Source organism: Pleurodeles waltl, chromosome 1_2 (genome assembly GCF_031143425.1).
Source record: "Pleurodeles waltl isolate 20211129_DDA chromosome 1_2, aPleWal1.hap1.20221129, whole genome shotgun sequence".
Classification (NCBI taxonomy): Eukaryota; Metazoa; Chordata; class Amphibia; order Caudata; family Salamandridae; genus Pleurodeles; species Pleurodeles waltl.
This window is the reverse complement of record NC_090437.1, coordinates 92,723,998-92,745,135: the sequence shown is the minus strand read 5'-3', so window position 1 is coordinate 92,745,135 and position 21,138 is coordinate 92,723,998. Positions and strand designations below refer to the sequence as shown.

At 42.8% G+C, this 21,138-nt stretch overlaps 1 protein-coding gene across 2 annotated transcripts in view; it reads right to left on the bottom strand.

The window, feature by feature from the left end:
* Positions 1-21,138, bottom strand: part of LOC138297109 (protein Hook homolog 3) — an 803,252-nt gene that overhangs the window by 173,801 nt on the left and 608,313 nt on the right. For both annotated transcript variants that reach the window (XM_069236612.1, XM_069236608.1), the window contains exon 17: positions 13,711-13,745. In XM_069236612.1, coding sequence (XP_069092713.1) covers positions 13,711-13,745 — 35 coding nt within the window. The remainder of the gene's footprint in view (positions 1-13,710; positions 13,746-21,138) is intronic.

Genomic DNA, 21,138 nt, shown 5'->3' with positions numbered 1-21,138 from the left:
AACCAACAGCACACCGCCCCCTTCAGCCCACTCCTATTGCTTCATCCTTATTCATTTGTATGTCATGTCTGGGGGTGCTCCAGCACTACACCCATATAGTCTGCCCACCTCTGCTACACTTCATGTTTCTGAGGGCAACCCCTGTCCTTGTGCAACTGCTTTTTCCAATCCCATAAAATGATCCAGTCCCTTCTCCAAAACTGCCAGGGATGGGAGGGCGCAAACCTCCACTCTCATGCTATATCGTGCCTGGCCAAAGTTAGGCCCAAGGATTGTTGATACCTGTTACCCCCAAAAGCTGTTGGTGAGATTAAGAAATGTCAATTTAGGGTCTATAGATATCGACCAGGAAAGAACTTCCCCTAGACAGGCCATCACTTCCCACCAGAATCCTTGCACAATTCCACACTGCGAATAAAGGAGCCCTCATCCACACCACTTCGAAGACAGGTCGGGGAGGCAAATCAACCCCATATTCCAGTCCATGGAGCGTAAGATAAACCCCTTGGAGGCACTTAAATTGGATCAACGTGAGTCGTGTTTGCCCTAGGTGCCACCAGCGCCTGCGCCCAATCTTCATTCTCCCCACATCTGACTTCCACACTGTCCAAAGGGTTAGGAAGGTGTCTGTCTGGTTTGAAATAAACGTTTGGTAGATCTTAGCAACTTTATCCTCTCCCAGCTCACCCAGAAGAAGTTTGCCCTCCAAGAGATTAAACTGAGGAAGGTCAGTCAAGGCAGTAATATATGGGGTCAATGCATGGAGAAACTGGAGTTATCTATCAAATTGGCTGCAGGGCTGCAGTGCAGCTGATATTCTGACTGCAGGGCCTGGAATGATTTCAATACCGTACCCTGTATAACTTCTCCCAGTGTAGAGATCTCAATAAGATCCCATTTACAAAAGCTCTCCAATGCCACCACTTGGGTGAGTATGAGGCTCTTCCACAACGGTGGCCATTCTGTCAGACTGCCCTACCACCCCATCAGCCGGAGAGAGGAACGCCAGAGATGGAACATGACTCATTAATGGGGGGGGGGGGGGGGGGGGGGGGGGGAAGAACGCCCATCGCTGTATAGATAGAAAAGAACACGGCTATTCCCCATTGCTCACCACTCCAACACGTAAGTGGATTTGTCCTGGATGTCATTCCACCAGTCATTGATTACAAGGAGATGAGCAGCACAGTAATATGATTCAATGTCTGTGATGGCAATTCTCCAACAGTATGTGGATTGAAAGCATTTGCTGAAAGCTGTACAAGGAGTACCCCCACATCAAAGAAATGTGGTGATAATGGAGGTTAGTCTGTGGAAGCACAGACATGGGACCTCGTACAGAAGATTCTGTAGCTGATAAAGACGCCGGGCAGGGATATAATTTTAAAGATGGCAGACCGCTCAGGGACAGCGGCAGGACCAAGCAGACTTTAAAATCCTTCTGTATGAGAGTTAGGCTAGGATCTAGTTTGCACGATCAAGCCAAGCTTGCGTCTGGAGTTATGAACATGACATGATACTTGAATCCAGCCGAGGCTACCTGCAGCCCTGAAGCCCAGCGGAGATCCTGTGGACTGGCACTGGTCATGAAGAATGTGGACTTGGATGTGTTGACAAGGAGACCTGAGGTCTCTCTGAAAATATGTAGGATCTGTAGCACCCACGTTCCTGATTACGCCGGGGACGTGAGGTAAAAAAAGAACATCATTAGTATATAATGCAATTCTGTCTGAGACCTCATTCCCCATTCAAAGCTGTGCACTTGAGCATCCATCTGTACCCAGACTGCCAGAGGCTCTATGGTGAGAGCGAATACCAGGGGGAGATGGGGGAAACCCTGGCTCGTCCCCTGCTGCATCAGGAATGGTGCAGACTGGGTACCAGCTACCCTGATGCTCTCAAACCAACTACCCTGATGCTCTCAAATCAATGAAAAATAACCTTTTGTCAAGGCAGTAGTGCTTCATGAACATGAGTACCGAAGCCCACTTTCAGACAGACAATTATTCAGGAATTGCAACCCGTGTGTCTATGCAGAGGCAGCAGTCTTGACCCTAGTGGAATGGGCCATCAACCCTTCTACTGGCTGCTTCTTTGCCAGTGCATAGCAGATCTTATGCTGAGGACCATCCACATGCATAAGGTCTGTTTCTGTACTCTCTTGCTTTGTTTTGCCCCAGAGAAACCCCAACAAAGTGCGGAATGTCCATCTCATGGTTGTTGGTACAATAGCTGTAAAAACTCTTTTGGGTCCAAATAATTGAGCCTCTCCTCATCTTTTTAGGGAGGCGGAGGCGCAAGTAAAGTCAGAAGATTTAATGTGAAAGGACATTACAACCTTTGGAAGAAAAGCAGCTCCAAGTCCTGTCTTGAAAGAAGGTGTTGTAAGGGGGCTGGACTTGAAGCTAACTCATGCAACCTGCTGATGTTATTGCAATGAAAAAAAGCAGTCTTCAGGGTTATCTGGTGTAGAGGACAGATGAATGTGCGTAACAGCTCATAGGGAATACACATAAGAAAAGTAAGAGCCAAGTTATGGTGCTAATGTGGCAGCACAGAAAGGTTTGTGGGAAATATGCGGACCAATCCTTTGAGAAACACACAACTGGTCGGGTAAACGCAAAAGAGCAGAAAGGGCCTACAAGTAAACTTTAACAATGCCCCCTGCACGGCCTTAGGTCAGGAACACATCTGTCTTCTTGGGGAAACGCCCATCTTGCCCATTCGTAGTCAGGCATCAAATAAGGAGCTTGGCTCATTTAACAAGAGCACAATACAAATTCTGTAAAGGAGCCAATTTGCAACCAGCACCAGATTCAAAACAAGTTCCTTTCGTCATATAAAAAAGAAGGAAGTGGCTGAGAACAAGTTGTAGCCTCCTCACAGCTTTTATCTATTAGGGAGAAAGATCTGTAACAAAAATGTGTTTAATAAAGGACCAAACTGTAAATATGTTTATGTACACTAATTACCTGAGCCCAATGATTTATTAAGTGCCCAAATTATGTGAACTCTGTATTTCAGTATTTGTAATTTCAGGTCCAGAAAGATTCCTGCAGCAAGGACCACATTCCATTTAAAAGGGGAACAAACAGCAAGATCTTGCAAGAATGGAGGAAATCTCGTCACGATCTTGGAAAATGTAATTCTATCAAATGGAGCCATGTTCCAATTACACCGCTTGTTATTACTTCCTGAGGAGTGACTTATGTACAATGTGCACCATCCTAGAGGCAGGTAAGGAAAATGTTACTTACCCAGTAGGCATCTGTTTGTGGTATTTAACACAGTAGAATCACATGCTCTGCATACTCCTGCCATCTAGTTTGTGGTTCTGGAAGGTTGGAAGTTGTTTTTCTTCAAAGAAGCATTTTTGAGTCACAGGATCGAGTGACTCCTCCTTCTCAGTAATGCTCTACAGGGGCATAAACTCCTTTGTGCGTGAGAAAAATAGTACAGAGGAAGTATAGGGAAAGAGATGTTCATGCAAATGTAGATACATATGCACAAGTATATACAAATCTAATGTACCTGGAACAGCCACAGTCATCTGGGGTGGAGGGAGGGCACATGTTAAACTACAGCACTACATGCCACAAACAGATGCTTACTGGGTAAGTAGCATTTTCCGTTCGATGGCATGTGTGGCAGTAGCTACAAATGCTCTACACAGACTGTAAAGCAGTCTCCCCATAAAAGCGGTGGCTAGCCTGTGGAAGCTGCAGTTGACTGGAAAAGTGTTTGTAGCACAGCTTCGCCTACACTGGCTTGCTGACATGCTAGTACGTCAACACAGTATAATGCTTTATAAAATGTATGTGGTGCAGACCATGTAGCTGCCTTTCAAATGTCAGCTATAGGTTTTTTCAAAGGAAAGCCATAGAGGCTCCTTTTTCCTAGCAGGTAACTGCCTTTGCTTTAGCATAGCAAGTCAGTATACTATCCACCCAGCTATGCTGTTTTTGGATATTGGACTGCCTTTGTGAGGTAGTGAAAAAGCTACAAAGAGCGGTTTGGTTTTCCTTAAGTCTTCGGTTCTGTCAATGTAAAACCTAGGTGCTTGTTTAACATTTAAAGTGAGTTGAGCTCTTTCCGCAACTGAGTCAGGTTACAGAAAGAAGACTGGTAGCTCAATGGATTGGTTGATATGGAATTGGGAAACCACTTTAGGAAGGAACTTCATGCTTGTGCTAAGTGCCACCTTGTCTCTAGGAATCTGGAAGAATGGTTACTCCAAGGTTAGGGCCTGGAGCTCACTAACATGTCTGAGTGATGTGATAACAACAATGAATGCCACTTTCCAAGAACGATACTGAAGACGGCATGAGTGAAATGGCTCAAAAAGGAGGGCCCATGAGCCTGGTAAGCAAAATATTGAGGTTCCAGGATGATACAGGAGGCACTCTGGGTGTAAATAACCCTTTTGAGGCCTTAAAAGCTTTGATGACTGGGATTCCGAACAAGGATGTATGTTGTCTGTTCTGCAGATATGCAACTACAGCTGCAAGATGTAAACAAATGGATGTGCAAGCTAAATGTGCCTTCTGTAAATGCACCAAATGACAAACGATGACTTGGACAGTAGCTTTCATTGGATTAATACGTTTGGTTTGGCAGCAGCATAACCAGCTCCGGTTGTGGGTCAAGGAGCTTTTCTGAGAATGTCAATACATTCCGCAGGGAATCTTAAGTAACCAAACTCTATGGCTTCAGGAGCCATATCGCAAAGTTGAGTTATTTTGTGGGGGTCTGGATGTCTGATCTGTCCTTGATTTTGAGTATGAAGGTCCGACCTGTAAGGGAGCGTCTGGTGGGGAACTACTGAGAGGTCCAGAAGTGTGGTGAACCATGGCTGACGCGCCCAAGTGGGAGCTACAAGGATCATGGTGAGAGAGGTCTGCCTGATCCTCTGAACCAGAAGTGGAATTAGAGGGAGAGGTGGAAAACCATAAGCAAATATACCTGACCAGTTCATCCACAGAGCATTGCATTTAGATAGAGGGTGTGGGTACCTTGGAGGCAAAGCTTGGGCATTTTCTGTTTTCTGCTGTACCGAAAAGGTCTATCTGAGGAGTTCCCCACTTTGTGAAGTATGTTTGACGGACTTGTGGGTGGAGTTCACATTCGCAGACTTTTTGCTGCACCCTGCTGAGCAAGACTGCAAAGTCATTGTCCATCCATGGAAGATACTCTGCCACCAAGTGAATGTGGTGGTGGAGAGCCCACTTCCATATTTTCTGAGAGAGCTGTGACACTGCTGTAGGGGATGTATGTAGAGTATGGCACTGGGAATTATAGCAATGCAGGACGCCTTCATCCCTAACAGGCACCGAATAGTCCTGTGTATGTGTGATTCTCCTGAAATTGGGGGATAAGAGACTGTAAACTTAGAACACGGGCTGGGTTGGGGTATGCTAGCCCCAACTATGCACAGAGAATAGCTTCTAGATAGAGCTGTATCTGAAGAGGTTGTGGATGCGATTTGACAAAGTTGACTCTGAATTCCTGCATGTGAAGCAGGTCCACTGTAATCGGAGTGTGATATAGGTACTGTTGAAGTGTGCTGGCTTTGATGAACCAGTTGTCTAGGTAAGGAAACATGAGTGAGTTTTGTCATCTGAGATGTGGGGCAACTCCTGCTTAGCACTTTGGGAAGATTCTGGGAGCACTTGCGACTCCAAAAGGCAGGACTTTGAACTGGTAATGCTTGCCTGCAATCACAAACCTTATGTATTTTCGGTGGATGGGGATATGGGAGTAGGCGACATTTAGATTTAGGGCTGTCATAAAGTTGCCTTGTTGTAGAAGCAGAATAACGTCTTGAATAGTGACCAAATGAAAGTGTTTGGAGAGAATATAGTGGTTTAATGGTCTGAGGTCCTTTTGGGAATAGGAAAGTATAGAGAGTATACTCCTGATCCCTGGTATTATAAGAGGACAGGCCTGATGGCCCCCTTGTGAAGAAGAGATTGAACCTCTTGCTTGAGAAGTGTGAGGTGTTCATGCGATAGTCTGTGAGTGTGAGGGGGGATGTTTGGAGCAGTGTTAATGAGCTCCAGACAATAACCATGTGTTGCTTAAGTCACCCTGAGTGGCCAGGGTATGCCCAGACATGGTCCCTTGCTCGCTGTGTCACTAGATTCAAGTTAGCTTAACTGATGAGGGGTGATACCCCAAAACCAGTCCCAGGATTCTCGTTTCCGGTCCAGGGAGGACATGGCCTGGCAGCTAGAGCTAGACTGTTTCCATGGGGAAACGGGTCAAGACTGATATGCATATGGCTGGGTTCAAACTGGGGTGGTGTAGTGGGCAAAAGAATAATGGATTAAACCTACATCTGTGACTGAGGATGAGTGTTTGAAAAGTTTCAGCACTCGTTCCATCATCCTTTTGTGTGAATAATGTAAATGACCCATTGGTCCGTGGTGATGTTGAGACATTCTCAATTAAAATAGTCGTCCCCCAATGCGTGGAGTGGGCAGTGGGAAGACGAAGGCAGTCACTGCTTTTCAGTGGAGGTAGAGACTCGGGAGGGGATGCTCTTACCTCTGCCCTTGTTTTTGTCTCTGTAGGACCCCTTAAAGATATCCCTAGAATAGGAGGTTGAAGGCTGCCTGGGTTGGAAGGCAGACGCCTCTGAGGTAGGGGGGGGTCTGTAGTTACCTCTGAAGGTGAGGTGACAGAAAGTGGCCCGTTGTATGGGGGCGTGTAGAGCACCCATGTTTTTTGCTCTGTCCATGTATTTTTTCAGCTTCGTAAGGGTTGAATACACTTGAGGGCCGGAAAGATGATCATTATCAAAGGGCGTATTAAGCACCGCTTGCAGCACCTCTGGTTTAAAACCAGAGCATCAAAGCCACATGTACCTCCTACTCAAGACATTGGTGTTAATGCTGTGTGCAGCTATATCTGCTTCATCTAGGGCTCAGCATATAGAGTTGTTTGTAATGGTTGGCCCCTCAGCAACGATTTGCTGCCCTAAACTCTTCTAGAAGAAACAGGAGGAGCTCCTCCATTTCATCCTATTGAGCACAGTAACCCTGGCTAGTAACGCCTGTGAATTGGAAATGCGCCAGTACAGCCACTCTTTTGCCAGTAGCATCTATCTTCTTACTCTCTGTGTCAGGAGGAGGAGAGTCCCTTGTGGCCTGGCTATTAGCACCTTTTCTTGCAGTGGTGGCTACCACCGAGTCTGGAGAGACCTATGACCTTAAGTAGACTGGACACGTGGGAGCAAGCCTGTTATTTCTTATCTACTCTATGGATAATAACCCTAGAGCAAACAGGTTCTCTAAAATTTTCATTTGCGTGACGAAGCATGTCAGGGAGCATAGGGAAAAACTGAATATCTCTATGGGTGGATGTAAGGGTATCAAACAGGAAGGTCTGTTCAATAGGATACCTGTGCAATTCTATGTTGTGGAAGGCGGATGGCCTTGCCATTACCTGCTGATAGCATGTGCTATCCTCTGGTGGGGAGGGTCATGTGAGGTACATATTGGGGTGTTGGTCATTATGGGATCAGGGTCATAACTGTCCCATGGATCTGGGTCATGCTGTGCCCCAACCAAATCTTCTCCAGTGTATACACGGGATCCCTGAGGTATATAATCTCCTGCAGTAGGGGAGGCTGGTGAATGAGGAGGGAAGTGGAAGAGAAGTAGAGCATGGAGGAGAAAGAGGTAGAGAAGGCTTGTGAGGCGTGGAGATGGAGAACTGTTGAAAGCCCCTTTGAAGGACATTATCCTCTAGAACAGTACAGTGAGAAGCAGTAATTCACTCTGTACCCTCCTGAATACGTAGGTGGCACTGTCGAGCGCCCATTAGCCCCAAAATGGGTTCCACAGGTGAATGTGTAGCTGAAAACTGGCTAGAGTCCTTCTGGTCCGAAGTTATTGCTTTTTTGGTTTTCAGCACTAAAGTTTTCGGTCAGTGTGATTTGCTCAGCACCGAAGTGGAGGTGATAGCTGATCGATTTGGAGCTGAAGTAATCAGGGTTGAAGTTTGGACAAAGAGGTCAACAATGTCTCAAACTGAGGTGCCAGAGGTCAATGCTGAAGACATTGTCTTGGTCTATTTTGGGAGCCTGGTGGCCCGGCGACCCCTGCAAGGGACTTTTGAATAGTCTTAGGGTGGGCAGGAGAGGCCACAGTACTAAAAGGCTGTGTGGAATTCACCTTGTGGCTTTCGATATCTGACTGCACGTCAGGAGTCCTGGATCGAAAAGGCCTCCTCTTGTTCTGGCTCCTCCAAGGCATGTTCCTCCCCAAAGATGTTGGGGTTTCATCCGGAGTCTTGTGCTCCATCACCAAATGACAAGCTGTTCAGTCCTGAAGGGTCTTCCTCGACAGGAAGGATTTGCAGGCGTCGCAAATAGCTTCCTGATGGTCAGGACAGAGGCACAAGTTACACACCAGGCGTTAATCTGTGTGGGGGAATTTTGTGTGGCAAAGAGGACAGGAACAAAACTGCAACTGTTCCATCAGCTCAGCATAATCTTCGGTGCTGCATGCCGAGGTAGGCCCGAAACGGGTAAGGTCACACCGGAGGGCATGCGCTTCCCGACGAGTGGAGATGAATGCGAAGATGGAAATACACAGTCGAGAAAAAATACAGTCGATAAAGAGAAGACGGAAGGAAAGGGTTTGAACCGGACAGAGTCAAAGGATGAAGAGACACACGTCCGAATCAGGAGGCGGAGAGAAAACAACCTAACAAAGGAGCTGATGCCCATGCGCAGTATCACCAAGAAGGAGTAGTCACTCGATCCTGTGACTTGAAAATGCTTCTTCTAACAAAAACTTGCAACACTCCGAACCCAACACTAGATGACAAGAGAATGCAGAGCATGTGTATCTACAGCCACACATGCGATCAAACATCACGTTCTATGGTAAGTAGTTCGCTTATTTATCTTAAAAAAATATTGATCGTGGGCAGTTCACGTTATGGGCTTTCTGGCATATACCACAGCAGTAAGAGTGATTTCAATTTCATTAAGAAATCATGTCTTGAATTGCACTATAAACGTATGAGGAAAAACACATTCTCAGAGACAAAAGATTAAGAGAAAATATTACCATCAAGAGTTGGAGGAAAAGATTTAAAACAAGACATGGAGAATTAAAACAATGTTGAGCAAAATAATCTTGTGTAAATTATATGATAAATAGAACTCTGAAATATAATTCAGAGGATTGAAATTGGTGGCACAATGATGTATAGGAGGTGAACTTTGTCCACAGGTATATACAAGTATGATGAATACTTACCATAGTATGTTAATAATTGCTGATATCCAGATTCCTAACATGCAGTAAATTATCGTTCTTGAAGGTCTTTCCCGCAGAACAATCTCTGATTACCTTCCCTTCATCTGGCCACTCCACTTCTTTGATAAATCACACCATGGAGTCAGTGTTGGCTGAAGGTGGACATTTTGGCTTGCAATGGATGTTACAGGGGCCACACCAAACCACAAAACTGCTGTAGCTGCTGCCGTAAATAGATTTCATAGGAGGACGCCTCGCCACCAGGATGACATCCACTACTTCCAGAAGTAGATTGAATGCAGTCAACTCCTGCTGCTCAATCTCCATGCATGGAGATGTAGACTGCATAGGCCTCAGTTAAAAACCGTGCTCTGGTACTGCAACTGAAAATCCTCTGAAAGCAGCAGCCTTGTCGAAGGACTGAAGCTCATGCCCAGAGGTTCCAGGTACTGCACTCTCCAGACCCAATGCAGGGCCATCAAAATGCCCTAGTCCTGTTTTTTTCTAATCCTTTTCATTACTCTGGGCAGAGGGGCTCGCAGCGGTAAGGCATACAGGAGTCCCAAGCTCCACTCTAAGCAGAATGAGCCTCCGAGAGAGAGCCTTCTTGGTAACTCCAATAAACAAAAGTGTAGACAATGCACGTTCTTTGTGGTGGAGAAGAGAAAGAACCAAAGGTCACCCCATTGGTGGAAGACATCATATGGCACCTCTGGGAGCAGTTGCCATTAATGATCCACTAGGCTTTGCCAACTGAGTTGTACGACCTGGTATTCAAAGATCCCACCAGATGGTGTACAATCAGGGAGATGCATTGGAGATTCAGCCTGGTCCAGAGATGCAGGGCTTCGTGGCACTGGGCCCAGGACCCCATTTCACTCTGCTTGCTTCAAACCACATGGTCACATTGTTCGTTAAGAACCTGAACCAGCCTCCCCTTAATGGATGATAGGGGCAAATCCACCACGTTGCTGTGAAGACGGGCCTCTACTATCTGATCCCCACCTCTCCCAGATGACCTCCACAACCCAGCAGTGACATGTTCATAAACATCATCAGCTCTGGGTGGGGAAGCTAGAGGGCTCTGACACTACTTTAATTCCAGTTAAGCAGTCACTGCAGATCTTCTGCAGTCTCCTCCAAAACCTGGATTGTGTCTGACAAGTTTCCCTTGTGCTGGCCTCACTAACACTTCTGATTTTAATGCAGGGCTTGCATTTGCCTCGGGATGCAGAAACCTCAGGTGCAGGACTGAGGATGAACCACTGTCATCATAGCTCAAATGTCTCTCCACTTGTCATTACTGAGAGAAGGCTCGAAAATGCATTTGTACAGGACAGCTCTGATGAAAGAATGCCTCTATGAAGGAGTCCAAAGACTTCGGCACGTTGACCCTGAACCCCAACGATGTAATGAGGTTTGCCATCATCTGGAGGTGGTCAATGTCCGAGTATAGCAAGCCTGCCTTCAACAGCCATTGGTTGAGGTAGGGAACACCTTTTACCCCAAGCTCCGAAGATATGCTGTGAATACCACCATTACATTTGTAAACACCTGAGGGGCACTAGCGAGGCCAAAAGGGACCACATCAAACTGAAAATGTGTGTGACCCACCTTGAACTCCAAGATCCGTCTCCAAAATAGGTCGGACAAGGAGTAGGAACCACGCAGATGAGACACCACCATCCAGTCTCTTCGATCCAAGGCAGAGAGAACCTGGGCCAGTGTGATAATCTTGAATTTGTCTTTTCCCAGGAAGTAGTTGAGGGGGTCGAGGATATAAAACAGGGTGAAGACCTCTCCATTCTTCAGCACTATACATAGCAAGAGTAACACCCAGTTAAAATTTAACAGGCTGGGGCCCACTCTATGGCTTCTTTTTCCAAAACAGCCTCAACGTCCTTGTTCAAAATTGACAAACAGTCTTCCGAACACTACTTTGATGCAGGTGGAATAGGTGGTAGAGCCAGTTTGAACTCTCTGGAGGAGCCGGCTGTTCGATGTCACTCCTTGCCACCCGTGGAGAACATAAGTGATCCTGTCTGCCACAAGGTGGTTGTGTGCACCTAAGGGTAAACTAAAGTGGCTTGAGCCTGTTGCTGGTGGGGCTGGGCACATGGAAGTTTGTTGCCCCTGTTGGACTGATCACTGCCTGCTAGATCCCCCACTTCCAAAAGGACTAGGGTAACTTTTCCTCGAGTGGCAGGGCTTGACACTGCCTGAAAGCAAAGCCCGTAGCAATACCTGGAAAGGGGTGAAATTGCTGTGGATACTGCATTGTGGGTGTGGAAAGACTGAAGGAGTGTAAGTTGTTCTGCTCCCTTAAAAGTACTCAAGGGCAGAGTCAGTCTTCTTTACAAATAAGTGAGACTCATCAAAACGCATGGCAATATGCGAAGTTTGAAAGCTTGTATAGGAAAGTATGTCCTTTCCAAACACCTCTATTCTCCGAATCTCTCTCTGGTGCAGTCGTAGGGATCAAATTGGAGTTAACTCTCCTGGTGAAGGCCTGTACTGTGAGGCTCTCCAGAACAGGACGCTGCATGAGAGAGAGTCATTAGAGGCTCTTCTATAGTAACATGCCACTCACCTGTTCACAAGGTGGACAATAGCAAGGTTTAGACCACATGTCCATAAGAGTGTCAAGTTAGGGCCTCGCTGAATGGCAGTAGAGATTTTGATGAGTACTGTTCAGGTTGCAGAACCCCTGTAAGGACGTAAGTCTGTTATTGGACTGAGGGCAGTTATAAGTCTAGTACTTTGTCTGCCCTTCTATTCACCTTGGCGAAGGAAGCTTACTCAGAAGGACCGGGAGTGGTGGGGTGTATGAGAAACTAGTGATTGTTTTAGGCTGAGGTGGAGACAGATTCTGCTAGGGAGTCAGAAAAAACTATGGGGTTGATGTCCTCCTATGGTGTTGGCGTTGACACGGTTGGGGCCACAAGGGATTGTGGTACAGCTGCAGAGTCAAGCTGAACCCAAAGTAGATTTAGGAGGAAATGTCTGTGGCAGACCTCCATGAGTTGTGCCCCTGGTGTTTGGGTTTGGCACACAACTCCAATTCCTGTAATAAGAGTGCTCTTATAAACCTGAATGTGATCTGGGAATGTGAAGAAAAGCCATATGCTGCAGAACACTGAAAGAAGTCTTGGAAATCCTGTTCGAAGTCAAGGGCATGGTGCTGCTCTCAATGCTGTTCCCGCAACAAGGGATATTCTAAAGGTGAGTAATCTGCAGGTAGAAGTATCTATCATAATTACTCCTCAAAAGCCTTTAGAGCCAAAGAAATTATTTCCATCCAAGCAACAGTCCAAAATGCTTCTGATGTACAGCTTGTACAGCATTTCATGAACAATTATGAAGCAAAGACTAGGGAACCCACATGCAAACTAGTTACAATGGTAGCAATACTTCATTGTCTTTTTAGAATCACACATGTATTATTCATCCAGGAGGCCCTGTAATTCAGGTGGGCTAATAAATTAAATTATATGTGCTGGTTTACAAAACAGTGAAAAGCACCTAATACCATTCCACTGTTGAGGGCCAGCCTGTTGCAGGAAAGTTGGTAGCTTTTGGCTTGTCTTTTTCATTTTCATGTTAGGTCACGGCCTACAGATGGGTAAATGCTGCATTAAAGAGCAGTAGGAAGAGCCAGGGTGACTGGTGGTGCAGAGGTCCCTGTAACTGCAAACGGTCCTGGAATTTGTCTTTAATTGTAGCAGATACTGCTAAAGATAATATCTTCTCAGAAATGTCAGTTGCATGCAAGTGGAATCATACAATCATTACACTCAAGTAATAAGGATTTGTTGTTGATTTAAAAGTACTGCCTGATAGCCACTGGTGTGCATGACATAACCTGCCTGTTATTAGTGGCTGGAATCCTAGAAGAAGCATCTTTCATCCATGCTTGTCATTTTGAAAAACTCAAAAGAGCAGTTGCGGGGATATAGCACTGGAATCACGTTTTTCTTCTCCTGGGAAAACATGGCTCCAATTATTTCAGTAAGCCTATTGCACAACTACATGTTTTTAACTGTATATCTTTCCCCTTCTCATCATGAGTAACTAATTTGCCAAAATCTTCAAATCACAGTATACATAAAATATAGGCATACAGATTGTACATGATACAAAATATGGTGTGCTACATTTTAAAACTTTTAGTCACTCAACACATCAGACCTGTTACTCCATTCCTCAACTTCTGCAAGAAGCCAGAGACCTGGATGTTCAACTAGGAGTACCGCCAGGCCCACTATCCTGTTTCAGTGCCTGAACACCATTAAGTATGATAAGCTGCACCATACAAATCCACCTAACAACACTCTTATTTAAAAAAAAACTTGTATTCTGCAATTATCTGGACCGCTCGTCAAAATTGTTTAATACAATCTATGGCATAATGAATTTTCACTTGTGGTAGAATACTTACAGGTGCTCTTCTAACTTCTTTTTCAGTAGAAGCGACTGAAAGAGAAAGCAAGGCCAATTAAAATATATCTACCATTCATGGTGAAAGATTTGTTTTGAGTACATACCAGGAACTTTAGTTGGAAAAACAACAATGGCACATAATTGGACATTTGTCCACAATTTGTTCGCCTCACTTATAGAGTAAATAATATTTGGGAGGGGTCCAGTGGTCAATTATAGTTGTTTTGCACTTGTACACTACAACTAAACATCACAGTAAAATCTTATTGTCATTAGGCAGAGGATTTACAGTAGTTTCCTGTTCTGCATTAAGATGCAATATAGACAATAGTACTGACTGTTCACCATTCTATTGCAAGGCAACCACTTTGGTAATAAACAAAATTAATTCATTATTTTGAAAGCTGCCAATGACCAGAAAACCCACAACTAATAACTGGGATGCAACATCACCCTAAGACGCCAATGTTTCGATAGCTTTCCTGAAAGGGAGAAGTTCTTCAATACATCTTATTGATTCCTGGAGCATATTAAATGCAGCCTATGCAATGGCAGGAAATATCTCTTCCCCCTGTATCTTTTGGTGGCACAGGAAACATTTTTGCAGTCTAAGACCAAAGTGATGAACTATGGCAGTCTGTCACTTTTCAGGAGTCAATTTGATGCAGCCTGTACATATTGGTATTTGTAACCTTTTATGGGCACACCATTTTATGGATAAAGGCGCCTGATTCAATATCCAGGAAACCAAATTTAAATACTTTCAACAAATATAGAGATTATTGGTATAGCCATTAAAGCATGTATGTTCAGACAAAATTTTAACAATGTTATCGTATGGTGAAGTTATTTGATGCAGAAGTTTGGCAAAATTAAGTTTGCTTTGCTGATATTATTTTCTGTCTGCAGAAGTTTGTTATTGAGGTTGTACTCAAAGGGCCCTTGCTATAAAGTCGGCAAATGCCCTGGCTCTCCAATGTGTGATACTGCTTGGTATGGTATGCTCTGTTCACAAACTATCCAGTAAAAGGAACAATACTTCTAGATTTAAAATCTTATATTTATAACCTGGCAATGAGACCATGTTAGTAAGCCCCTTACAGATCTCAACGTTATGAAAGTAAAAGCTCAAACTAAAGATATCTAAATGGTCCTGTGAATGAGATCTCACCAATTTGATTAACTAAAAGCTCTATTCAGAGTATAATTTCTATTTCTAAAATAGCATGTTCTAACAACACTATTACACTAATAACTGAACTATTTGGCTGTCATCAGTTGGCATTATAAAGGAAAAGCAGATTTTTGCCTTGCATTGGAAGCATATATACAAATCATAATAAACTTTTAAATCACAATGTATGTAACAAAATATTTTTAGATACTTTAGTACCTTTTCTACAATTTCTTCTATAAGATATTAACATTTTAAATATAAATGAGTTTTAAGGTTAAGAGAGTAAATACATCATAATATGGCATAAACCCATTAAATAAAACACCTGAAAAGGAACCGCGTTACAGGTGAATTATTAATCTTCCATGAGGGTTTGCACATGCACGCATTGAAGAAAACACACAAATGCACACACACACACACATATATAGTGTTTACGTAATTTGATTAAAATGTGTTAATTCTGTACTTCACTTTAAGAGAAGGTGCAATAAAATATGGAATCAAAAATAAAAAACTGTCTTGTTCTTGGGATAGCTTTGGTCCCCCTACATCCTACCTCAAGTCCCTTCTGGTATCAAGTCTGAGTACAGATAACTCAACTTATAAGAGAAGAGGACAGGCTGAGAAAACTGATATGGTAATATTTCAGCTAGAAACCATATAGAGCAAAAAGGGTAGATCCGACCTATAAACTACCATGTTGCTATTTTTGTTTCAAAGTTTTATCTACTTCAAACTGCGCTCCAAGTAGCAGTGGAGCATGTTAGGAAGATTTTTTTCCTAAGCCAAAGCATTTCAAGCACAAGGTTCCATACACTGGAAAGGGCACACACACGTGTTCCGTGTATGGCAAACACCAGATTACATAAGCTAGGATGTTGGAGAAAGGGAGGTGGCCTTAACTGAAAACCACTAAACAGCACATGAAGTAGTAGTATTTTATTGTAAAAAAATAAATGCATTTCATTACAATAAAACAAGAGTACTTAAGTAAAATGATGAAACAATTTGCAAGTGTCATCTTTCCCGAAGGATAATAATGTTACTAAGTTTGTGTGCATAATATGTAGTGAGTACAGAGCAAAAAACCGCATCGGACATTGACCAATATTAACATCTGCTCATCATATCAATAAACTAAGCCATCGATTTGTGGAAGCAAAGTTCCATTGTCATTCGTCAGCTTTTTTAAGTGTTGTACGCAGGATCTAAGAATTTTGTTCATTTCCCAATAAAGCTGTTTGTTTGGAAATTAAAGCAGATCTCAGTTACTTATTTTATTGTACAAAGAGATGATTTCCTGAATTCGGGCAGGAGATATTTGTTTCTTATATCATACAAACTTCAGCAAAACATAAAATGTGCTCTATAGTCTCCTGCAAGTGGTAACAAAGTCTGCAGGTTTTTTAGGGCGATTTGTTGTTAGATTATACATCGTTAAACTGCTTTAAGGGAAAATAAAGTAGACATAATCTTAAGAATTTCTGTTTAGTAGTGGCTTAGATATTGGAGTCTATATATTGTTGATAAGACTAGAAATAGGATTCCTGCAGGAACACTGTATGTTTAGAAGGACATATCTACCAGATCCCTCATTCTGTTTGCATCTCTCAGTGACTTCCTTATAGAGCTTTTTATTTTTCTCATCAATTTCAGAAAATCCTCTAACAGTGGGTACGTTATATTCCTGGAATACAGACAAGCTGTTTGATACAGAAAATGAAAAAGAACTCTGAGGGGCCATTGTCAGATTCTGGTAGATAAAGCATTTCACACTATCAAGATTAGGTGGCACATTCACAAAAGTAATTAATGTTTTGTGATAAGAGTTTTAACAGAGGGGAGGATTGGACTCCAAGAGTACCATCAGATAAGGAGCTAAGGTGCGAAGACTAAATACTGATATATAGATGGTCTGAAGTTTGTTCAGATTTTTATTGGGAAAATAAACTGAAGTGTTATAATTGGAAGGCCAGGACTCAGATTTTAGGATTAATTGCTCTTCCACCTTACATTTGCATAAACATCCTTTCTGAGTCAGTTACTACGCTTGTTTTTGACTTTAGCCTTAAAAGATGTTGAAATGCTGCGCGCTCAAGTTGGTGACCCAGCTTCCAGTTAAAGTGTTTTCTGGTTGTACTGAATCAAAGTATTTTTGTTTTTGTGATAGTGACCATCAAATCGATCTTTATGGTAAATTAATTTAGAGCATTTAACTGGTCATGTAGTCCAAATGTTTAGGAACAGATTATATGCTATGGCATTTGCAAAGTGGCTTAACTGATGCTTCCCAGTTTGGGTGGAAAGTAGTTGGTGCTATAAATGCAGAAATGGATATCTGAGATGTAAAGCGAAAATAGATGTTTCAGTCAATTTCCTACTAGAATCTTTGAAGAGATTATGGAGTCTTTCACTTTGACGTTTAACCAAATGTTTCTATGTAAAGCTATTATGACATGTAGTAGAGCGCCAGCAATGCTTAAAGACAGAAGCTTTGCCCATAGGAGATTATAGTTCACTTTATTTAACACAGCATTTTACTCAACAAAGCACACACAAAGTATTCTTTTGCTTTCCTTTGTAGTGTTCATGCAATTATGCTGTCGGTCGATGTGATTCCAGGATGGAACCCTGCTTGAAAGACAGGAAAACGTTTGGTGTTAGTTAAAATTTTCAATAAGTGTTTTGGAAATAGATCTTCTGCATCCAGAAGGGCTATAAAATGAAAAGTAGCTGGGTTATTTTTGGTGCCTTTTTTTGTGGATTAGTTGAATTATGTAGCCTTGCAAAGTGGAAGGTACTTGGAGGAAAGGACATGATTAAAGAAGGACTTAGGCAGACGGTACCACCACAGTGTGTTCTGGTTAATTACTGCATTGGGAACACCATTTTATCCTGTAGCACGAGAATTTCTACATTGGGTATTAAAGGATAGAGCTTCCTCCTATTACTGGTTTTATTCCAAAAATGGGGCTGGAGTAGAAACTAAGCTGAAAAAAGTGATGTTTCAGATAAGATACCAAGGTTTCAAACAAGAACACGTAATCAGTTGCTGACCTACAGGCAGGTGTTCCTGTGCCAATCAAAGCCCAGAAATGTTAGATTTCTGAAATTCAGCCCACTTTTTGGCCTGCTCACTTATTTAGATGGTTTTGACAGTTCTTCTGTATGTCAGCTTCCGTTGCCTTAAATGGTCATAACGGCTGATGGGTTGCAGCAATCGAAGCAAATAGTCAAGGACTTTCAGAAATTTCTTCTTTCTTTTTATTTGAAGAGATGCTGAGTTTGTGACAAGTTTCTTTAGCAGAGGCTTCCTTTAATGGAAGTGGCTAGAAACGTAAGTACTGCTTGTAATATTTGCTTGTATGTACCGATACATACGGTGTGATTGGAGTCCTAGTTCTGATAAGGCTGTGGTCATAATAAGAGATCTTCTAGCTGTGATAATTTTCTACTCAATATGAAATACCATACTCATTTCCTGTTAAGGTTTAAAGCCTTGTCTCCAGGCTTAAGGATGGTTCAAGATTGAAGTGCCACACATGAAGTGTTATTTGTTGAGGGCTATGAGCGTTTCTTGTCCTGACACTATTTCAAACTGTTTACAGATTTGCTAATTAGAGAAATGTATTAAAGTAAAGTCAATAATGAATTATATTGTGGTCTTAACAGGTTGGTCCACAGCAAAATGTCCATTAACACGTCTGAATACTATTTCAGAAATGACATTTTTAAACATTTCTGATTTTAGGGTCTACTTCTGGTGTTGCCTTATTAAGTTAGGAGAAGGAATTTAAAAAAAACTATAACAGGGCTATGTTCTACATGGAAAGTATCTGAAAACAATTTCCGTCAGTTCGTCTAAAATAGAAGCAAGCATAATCTGATCCTTCAGAGTTGCTGGAAAGTAAATGTTAATTATTAGTAATTGATCTTTTGCAGAATATTTTATTAGTACTATCAACTTCAAGTATTGAGATTCCCTACTCCGCTATATTGGAACTTAGCGACTCAGAGGCTCAAGCAGTCCTAGTTTGTTCTACTGAGGGATGAATCCCTGTGATGAACCTCACACTTGCCAAGTCTAATGATGATGTTTCCTTAAATTCAGAGAAGGGTCTTACGAGTTTTAAGATATTATTCCAATTTAGGGTATCGTAGATCACTCTTCATTTATAGAGTGTGATAAAGTCTAAAGATGTTTTCTCCCACTTGTTCACTGGTTGACAGAGTTATTTTCAGATTGCATAGGTCCCTGTTGGGTATAGGTGCAAAGTGGAGTAATTTCCACTGTACGTACTGCCAATGCAGGGAAATACCTATGTCTGATCAGACCTTATTTGGTTAGGGGGAGATACCAACATGGGTTCTCAGTTGTTAGAAATGTTCAGGTTGATGACCAGTGGGGCCTGAGTTGCTAAGTTTGGAAAGTAATAGCAAGAATCAGTCAGCAACACTCTGCAATATCTCAGTTGATGGAGGAGGTTCCTTGCCCATCTAGAGTCTCTTGAATTAAGGACGGCTTTACAATGTCACTGGCTTGACTACATGCTGAAGTGTTAATGGGGTTACTGCCAGTCTCCACACCTATAGTATATTGTTTTTTCTAATGTGGTAGGAGGATTCCTGCTGGCATAAGATGACTGACATATCTGAGGGCAAGGTCTTAGTCGACTCTTGCGTGGAAGTAAAGACTAGCTATGTTTCTGAATATGTAAATTAAAGTGCTTGAAACTGTTTCTACCTTTGCTTGGACTACATTTTCCCTTATTTTTTCAGTTTTTAAGCATTTTTTGCTTATCTAAAAAGGCTCAGACTCAGATGATATTGAAGAAGCGGTGACTGCTGTGTCAGTGGCCGTCAGTTGGTATATGGATGATCTGATGAGGTATGACCCTCTCTGAACAACCAAGAAGTACTTTCTGGTATTGTTTTGCCTCATGTGGAAGAGATGCACAGCTTGTCCCTCTATTTGGTTTATCTGGTTCACTAATTGGTGCGGTGAAAGTTTGGACAGATGTTGACTTTGTACGCACTGGAGAGAAGTCAGCAAATGCTAAATCAGTACTGGAAATAGCTGTGGTAGTTCAATTACATTATCTATTCTAGCTACGTTGTTAATATTCTCAGAGTAGTTAGTTTCCCATCAGTGTTGGCTTGTGTATTGGTAGTATTCTGAATAAGAGAAATTTCAGTATGTACGGTTTTTAATAGTGCTACCTGCTCTCCAATGAGACAGGACTAAGCCTTGAGTGTGTCAGCCTATTTTGATAAAGCGGAGCTTTGGCAACCATGGCAGACAACATTGGGTTAATTGGTGGAGTTGCTTCCTCATTCCTGTAAGATAGAAATAGGTGAAGTATTAGAAGTTCATTTAATCCAATATCTTTAAGTCGAGGTGATGAATAGGTTTTTAGGTTGAAAGTGATTTAATCTATATCCATTCCCCATTCCATTGTGTTGGGGTTAGTTTTAGTGCCTACCTGGAACTGGTCACGATTTTGCAAGGGCTGTAAATTGGTGCTCTGCATAGTGGACTGTGCATCATCCTGCTCACACACACGGTCACTCACAAAGGCTGTAATGTTTAAGGTACTTATTTGTGGGAGTCTATTGATTTCTGATGTTACCGCAATGAACAGTCAATGAATTTCAGTGAGAAGGAAGATGTTTCTGGCCTCAATTTGGGTATAGTGTTGAGGCTACCTGTAGCAGCAATGGAAGGGCAAAAACAAGCCTCAATGGCCTTCTGTGTATGCAATGGAATTTTGAATTTGAGAGCATTCCATTTTTGATCTGGTGCCTTCTCTCTGGCAGCATTCAGTCAGTCACTAGGCTCTTTGTAGGTCGTGGTTGTACACTGAAAGATGCACTTTTATATCCCTTCCTAAGTCTCACTGATTGGAATTGGTGAGTCAGTAATGGAAATGGTTGAATTACATATAGAACCTGGGACAGTAGAGACTATTTGGACGGACCCTAGATGTCATTTGGGCAACTAAGATAAAGTTCAAATTTAAAGATCAAATTTGCTGTTGACATGTTTTGAGCAAAGCAAAGAGGCAGCAAGCAAGCTGCCATGAAGCTGCCTTCTCTGACTAGTCTAACCCTGTGGCCATCCTCTCACCCCCGCCCAGAGCAACTGCTGCATGCCTCCCGCCCCTAGACTGGCTTACCTTCTCCTGTGGCAAGTCTAGTGAAGGTAGATGCTACTGATTCACAGTGCCTCTTCTGTCTATCCTCTTT